The sequence below is a fragment of the Mustela putorius genome, unplaced genomic scaffold (genome assembly GCF_011764305.1).
Source record: "Mustela putorius furo isolate JIRA1106 unplaced genomic scaffold, ASM1176430v1.1 tig00537227_pilon_pilon_pilon, whole genome shotgun sequence".
Lineage (NCBI taxonomy): Eukaryota > Metazoa > Chordata > Mammalia > Carnivora > Mustelidae > Mustela > Mustela putorius.
Genome location: NW_025422368.1, coordinates 23,916,874 through 23,924,615, shown reverse-complemented (window position 1 = coordinate 23,924,615; position 7,742 = coordinate 23,916,874). Strand labels below are relative to the sequence as shown.

The following is a 7,742-nucleotide window of genomic DNA, read 5'->3' as shown; positions in this document are numbered from 1 at the left end:
CTCTATGTGAACCAAGCTGATGCAAAGGCCCAAACGATGGACATTTTTGTGTGAATTACTAGGAAATAGAGAAACTCTCTTTCCACTGAGGTTGCCACTTGCAAGAACAACATGTTCTGGGAAGTTCTAAGTGCCATTATGGACAAGAAGATGGTTATAGCCATTAGTGAACCCTCATGAACCCACACAAATATATAAAGAGGAATGTAGTTCAGTATACTCCTCTGCCCTGTGGTTTGGGAAGATTGGATCTTCTAGTCTGTTTCCACTTTAAAAAGTAGTTAAGGAGATTTTTTTTGGGGGGGGGAGAAGTTTAATATATTAGGTTCAAAAAAACTTCAAACTAGTAATTATTATAAAATATAGTTTAATTTCACTTTTCATTACTTACCACAAAATTTAAAAAATACCAGTATACAGACAAGAGCAAGTAAACTGGAAAAAAGCTAAAAATTGTATAAAAAACAAAACTAAGCACAGGAATATAGGAGCAGTGACACACACATACCATATAGTCTCAAGTGAATTCAGAAGTGTGTTCCAGGTTAGACAAGTTTTCTTTCTATGGTCAACTTTTATTGGAGCCACATCTGGAAAGGATCTTAAACACCAAGGGTCTTATATGGGAAACATCCTCCCAGACTTCTTTTAAAAGCATTTCTCATAAAATAACCCACACCAGAGAGGCAGACCTAATCTAAATACAAGTCATAAATGCCTCCCCTTGGCCCTATGAACTTGGAAAAAATTAATGAAAACAAAGCACTCTAGAAATGGAAAAGTGACACCTAGTGGCCGTTTGGCAGTTTTCCTTGGTGGCTTCTGATCAGTTTAGATCTTTTCCCTGCTCTTCTCATAACTGTACTTGGCAAATCTGAATTTCCAAATCCAGAGCCAAACAATGACCTACCTAAGTGGTAGATGATTCTTCAGAGCAGGATCTGAAATGAGACTACCAAACCTGGTCCGATAACTAGGTGGTTATTTCATTTCCTGTGCCCTGATGATACAGAAATTCCTCACATAGGACTAATAAATAGAGCCTTTCCCCACTATGACACTGTAATGAAATACTTTAATCTCACTTAATTACCAAAAGCCTCTATCCTCTACTTTCCTATTTCTCGGTGATTTCCAGATTTAGTGATTGCAATAGGGTGTCAACACATACACCTCAAGTTTTATTTGATTTCAGGTTATTATCATGTAAATGAAATAACTGAGAACATTTTCAGATTTACTAGTTTCAAAAAAGTTTTAAATTTGGATACATGGATAGAGGTTCACAGTTATTGGATTATACTAAATCAAGGATAAATAAACAATTGTTCCTTAAACCATAGCATTTAGAGGTAAATATCATAGTTACAGTATAACTTTGGTCTACTTCAAAGTGGTCTACTAATATCCACTTAATAAAATGTTTCAGAGCAGCACTGTCCAATAGAAATATAATATATGCCACATGGGTAATTTAAAATTTTCTTGTAGCCACATTAAAAAAGTAAAAACTAAAATGTTAATGTTTTATATAATTCAGTATATCCAAAATACTTGAGTATGTGATCAGTATCAAACTGCTTTTTTAAAAGATAGTTTTTTATATTTATTTTTAAATTTTTATTTATTTTTAAGTAAGTTCCATGCCCAACATGGGGCTTAAATTCACGACCCTGACATCAAGAGTTGTGTGTTCCTCTGACTGAACCAGCCAGGTGTCCCATTATAAAACTGTTAATGTGATATCTTATGTTCCCTTTTTATACTTAATGTACGAAATCTGGTATGCATTTTACATTTACAGTCTATCTCAATTTGCACTAGCTACATTTCAAGTGCTCAACAGCCACATGGCCTGTGGCTCCATACCAGACAACACAGTTCTAGAGTCTGACCCTAATGCTCAAATCCCATGGCTTAGAATCATAGAATCAGAACTGGAAGTAAACAGAGAGATCAAACCTCTTGTTACAGAGGAGGAAACTGAGGCACATACAGAGTGTTTAAATGGCTTACTTGAGGTCACACAGGTAAACTTAGGGTGAGCAGGCTCTTTCTGATTCCAGGCTCTTCCCCACTCCACTGTGTTATTGTAAGTAATTCTTAGACTTATGGGGGTGGGGGAAAGGAATTAGAATATCCTTTTTATTATCTCATTCAATGTGTAGATGCTTTTCATCAAAAGGCAAGAAATTAATGGTTAGGAGAAAAAGTAATATAGCATAAGCCATAAAAATATCTGTCTCTCCTAAGAGCAATTCAATGTAAATGCAACACATGTCAGAGAAAACACCAAACATGGGAGAGTTAGAATTATCCTGCATTGCATGGATTGGATTCTAGGTCCAGGACAAGATCTACAGAAAAATCCTCGAGGGGGTTATTAAAGGATCAAAACCTTAAATTGGCTATCTGCCCACCAGTCTATGAACTAACGCTTCTTGCAAGGAGAAAAAAGTGCTTCTATATGTAGCAGTGATGGCCTCTAGAAACTGCATCCCTGAGCCTTGCATCAAGAGGGTTAGCCCCTCTCCTTTCAAGGTCATCCAATCACAGTGACCCACCTTGCTACCCCTAGCTTAGGTCAGCTCTGGAGGCCAAGTCCAACCTGCAATGGTTTAGACCCTAAACTGTTAACGTTGGTAGGCCTCACACTTACAGAGGAGATGTGATTGTTTTAAGTCTGAAGAAACAAGAACAATCATGCTTAGCCTGCTGCAAACCAGTCTCCCTCGTCCTGTAGGATTTCTCTGGCTTATTGGAAACTTGCCAAGTCCCTCAAGTCCCAGAACCGGGAGTGGTGCTGACTCTCCAATATTGTATTGCCTGGAGGACAATGTGCCAATACTTCCTTCCTCATGTAGCTACTGCAGAAGTCCCAGCTGAAGGGAATGTGTGCTTTTGGCCTGTTACCTGGTGGGTTGTTTGCCATTAACCAGTTTGACAAAAGTTCTAATCTATTATGTACAGCCAAAAGAAATATGCAAGGCCAAAATAATGCTTTGTTTTGGTGTGAGACTCGGAGAGCTATCTGCTGTAGCACCACATAGAGGAAGAGAACTGCATTGGCTCCCCCACATCTGAGCTTCTGGCTTCCCCATTAGCTTCCCAGACTATCGTACTTTCATTTGTGGGGCACAAAAGAAAGTATATGAAAACACATTCGGTAAACTATAAAGAACTATGAAAACATAGAGTATTATGAAAGTATGACCTTCAGAAAGGGAGACATACATATATGATTTTAAATATTCTTCTTATAATCAGTATAAGCCACTCCTCAATTACCAGTTAAAAAATGATGCCCAAATTTGTAATGATAGCTAGAAAATTGGTTTTTAAATTCTTTCTCATTGCCTCAGTTTCAAAACTACACTTAGCATTTGTATAATTACCTTTGGTTTCAGGCAACAGTAATTGTAATTGCCTATTCTAGAAGGCCACAGCTAGTTCCTGGGTCAGTTAACTAATAATTTAACCAGTGAGACCATTGCTTTCCCAAATGTGTATCAAGAAGCTGATATATACACATTAAACATTTAAAAAAAATATGAATTTAACTGTGACTTCACACAAGATATTAAACCTGCTTGGGCTTGTATTTTTGTCACTAAGCTCATTTTCTGCATCAAAAACTGGTTTTATATGTAATGAAAATCTTGACTGGTTACATTAACAACAACTCTAACATGCAAAGGATAATTATCAAGATCTAGTCCCCAAGATCTTTCCTTTTCTGTAAGCCAAGTGAAAATCCCTTAACTTTTTTTTTTTTTTTTCCTGAGTTTTAAATAAAGTCTCTCACTTAAAGCCCATCTTAATTGCTTGACCAAGCATAACTATCCTGGTTACGTTTGCCCAAGTTTACAATGACTGAACATAGTGTTCACTGCAATTATGACTACCAATTGTACCCTCTCTTTAGGTGTTCAAGGGCTCAGAGTTTTCTTAAAGTGTATAAGCCTTATCCTCAATTAAGGAAATATACAAGAAACAGAGATGTTCCAACTTCTATAAATCTACTAGTATAAGTCCATTATAAATTAATCTTAGACACAGGAAAATGTCAATATATTAAATTCCCCACACTCAAAAACTGCATCAGAAAATAAAAACAAAACCAAAACAAGATGTATGTGATGAGAAATATTTTAACAAAAAGTTAGCAACTAGTGGGTTTTAAGCCATGTCACTGAGAAAAGGAACTGTCTGTAGGAAACTCTGAGCCATTCTTTGTGAAGGGAAACATCACATTTCCCCATACTGCTGTAGAAGTAAGGTGCACATCTATAACAATTGGTAGACTACTAATAGGAATTAAAGATAAAAACAGTATCAAGACAGTACAGAAGATTATACAGTTGTGTGTTTTTTTTTTTTTTTGTCAATGAAATGCTTTAACACATTCCTAATTTGTAAGAATTAAAAATCAAATGCTAGAGTGTCCAGTGGATGTCACCGAGGTCCCCGGGGTCTCCCAGGCCCCCCTCTGCTTCAAAGTAATTCATGAAGGCAGCCATGGCTGTGTCATCATTGTCACACAGGGCATCAAAATCCAGCTGGGCACTGTCACCTGTCAAATTAAAATACAGACCTGTCTAAGTACATTTGAAGGTTAAAAGATGGATATCATTAAGAATGGCAAAGCGAGCAAAAAATAAAGAGAGAAAGCAAGAAACAGAGTCCTAATTACAGAGAACAAACTGATGGTAATCAGAGGGGATGGGGGCAGGCGGATGGGAGAGATAGGTGATGGGGATGAAGGAGGGCAGTTGTGACGAATGCCCAGGATTGTACATGACTGATGAATCACTATTGTACACCTGAAACTAATACTACACTGTATGTTAGCTAACTGGAATTAAAATAAAAAACTTAAACTAAAAATTGCAAAGCGAGGCTAGAATAATATACAGTGAAATTTTGAAGACAAAGCATAGGCTTTATATTGCAGAAGGCTGATATATTTTTTAAATGGGTCACCTATTATATAACCATGTGCTATCAGAGAAATTGCAGAGAACTCATTTGATGCACATAAATGAGGTGATCTATGAGTTTTCAAATAGAAAATAATAGCACTAAAAGGTACTGACGCTAGACAATTGGAAGCTAGGGGCCAGTGTTTATGCATGTGTCCACATAGAGCCTGGAAGGATAAACTTAACTTTAATCTGCCTTGTGAAAATACTGTACGTCTTTAATCTGAAAGAGAAGGCTGACACAAAAGCATCCTCTTCTAAAAAGGAAAATAACCAGTTTTTTTATTGAAGAAGGAAATAAGAAGAAACCATAGAAACAAGATTCAAGTTAGAGATAAGAAAGAGGATCTAGAAATTATGGGTTAACAAACAGCTACAATTAGCCAACGTTCTCTAGAAATCTTTCGAAGTACAATAGAATTTGAGATGATTAATGTGTGGTTCTCTGTGAAGCTGAAATCCAGTTTCTTTCTTTCAAGTTCTTTGATTCTTTTTGACATATATTTCCAGTAGATCAATGTTAGTTATGGATAGTATAAACCTGTGTCACTTCAATTTAGTTGGTTTGAATTTACATAAACATAGTTAAAATGAATAATTACATCTTAAACACTTTATGATTGGTACATTTAAAAGTACTTATTCTTGGAAATGGGCATCTTTCTCCTAAATAGTAGTACCTTAGTTTTATTTAGATAGTATGTATTAACAATATCCATTACTAATTCCACTGATAAGGGGATTTTTAATGACAGGTACATTCAGTAGCAACCACCTTGAAGTTGAGTATGATCATTGTATTTAGGGTTTTGAATGAAAAAATCTTAGTTTTCAAAGTCTTTGCTCCTTTAGAGCTCTCCTACATCTGAAAATATCATGATGAAGAAAGTGTTTGGAAAACTAAAATGGCAGGCAGTTGCCAAAGAAATCTTACCAAGGAGTGGCCCGTGATTGTGGGGAGGATCAGCACTCTGGTTTTGCCTTGTAGCCTCTGACTTCCCCATTTCAGAAGGATTTACTGGAATCCACTCCTTTTTTGAAATCTGAAAAGAAAGAATAATAAATAGTAAGGTTCCTACTTGAATGAAATGAAACTCTCTTAGCAATGATCAGACATAGGCCTGCCTCATCCATAGGCTACTTGCATTCACTGAGGACTGTGTGCCAGGCACCCCCAGGCATTTCGTTTTTCAAAGGTCATGAGGTCAGGGATCTGAGGGCTAAAGAGATTAATAGCTTGCCCAAGTGTTGAGACCATTATTCTAACTGATCCACCTAATGGCAAAGTCCACATTGTTTGTAACAGTAACTGAATGTACATATTATACAGATTGAGGATTTTGGACTGAGGAGAAAGAGCTATTTGTTTTTAAGAAAAATGATGGTAAAACTATCTCACATGAAACTACAATAGAAAATAGTGGTTTGGAGTGGGAAGTGGATTAAACTAAAGACTTCTACCAAAAAGTTATCATACTATTACACAGTTATAGGTCCAACAATTCAGTAGTTAATGTAGCTCATCAACATACATCATTTACCAATATAAATTACTGATAGCTTACTAGCCTGGCAATTGCCCACTGATCACATCCCCTTTCTCTTCTGCTAAAGTAACCACGATCTCGAGTTTTAGGTAAATAATTTTCTTTTTGCTTTTATAATTTTAGCATCTATATAAATTCCTGTAAGCAATGTATGGTGTCTTAAACATTATGTTGAACACTAAATAAATGTAATAATGCTTGATGGAAAAAAGATACATCATTTACCTATGTTGTCTTATTAAGTTGATGAACTTGATCTATAAAATGTCTACATAATGTACACTACTTGGAGATTATGTTGAAATGACTTAACCCCCGTCTTCTACCCTATTGTCTGGCACAAAATAGCTACCTAATAAACATTGGCTAAATGTATGAGCAAAAAAAAAAAAAAAAACTAGACTAAAAGACCCATGACATTTGTATAAAAACATCTTTTTTTAAAGATGTTATTTACTTAGTTGAGATAGAGACAGCATGAGAAGGGGGAGAGGCAGAGGGAGAAGAAGGCTCCCCATGGAGCTGGGAGCCCGATACGGGACTCAATCCTGGGACTCCAGGATCATGACCTGAGCAGAAGGCAGTTGCTCAACCAACTGAGCCACCCAGGCCCCCTGTATAAAAATATTTTTTTAATTTCCTTTTTGGCCTGATCAGATTTAATTTCTCTTTTCTCCTACTTTATTTTTAAATACCACTTTGTTTATAGACCTACTTTAGATCTTTTTGTTTTCTGGGATCCATTAGAATTAAATTGTATGTCACTCTTCCAGATATTTACCAATATGTTTAGTCAATTTTATATATGCAACAATGTTTTTTGAATAGTATTTGTTTAATTGAATTGAATTAAACAGTATGTAATACTCATAGTGTATAGTATTAAATTTTTTTTCCAGACCATAAGGAGTACATTTAATCCACTGAATTGGAACCCATTACAATAATATCCTAGCTACCATTTATTGAGCACATATTATGTACCAGGCACTGTTAGGTTTTTGCATCAAATCACTTAATTCACACATCACTCTAAGAGTTTGGTGCTATTACTGTCCCTGTTTCACAGAAGAGGAAAGAGAGGCACAAAGTTTAAATAACAAGCATGAGGTTACCCAGCAGTAGGTGTCTGAGTCACAACATGGACCCACATAGCATGTGTCCAGCAACTTTGCGGTCAACCACTAGTCTATATTGCCTCTTAAAAACATGA

At 36.1% G+C, this 7,742-nt stretch overlaps 1 protein-coding gene across 5 annotated transcripts in view; it reads right to left on the bottom strand.

Annotated features, from left to right (window-relative positions):
• Nucleotides 1–350: 350 nt before the first annotated feature.
• Nucleotides 351–7,742, bottom strand: part of ARNTL2 (aryl hydrocarbon receptor nuclear translocator like 2) — a 111,389-nt gene continuing 103,997 nt past the window's right edge. For all 5 annotated transcript variants that reach the window (XM_013047798.2, XM_013047800.2, XM_045073230.1 and 2 more), the window contains 2 exons: nt 5,917–6,025; nt 351–4,573 (listed from right to left, as the gene is read on the bottom strand). In XM_013047798.2, the coding sequence (XP_012903252.1) occupies nt 4,437–4,573; nt 5,917–6,025 (246 nt within the window). In that variant the 3' untranslated portion in view covers nt 351–4,436. The remainder of the gene's footprint in view (nt 4,574–5,916; nt 6,026–7,742) is intronic.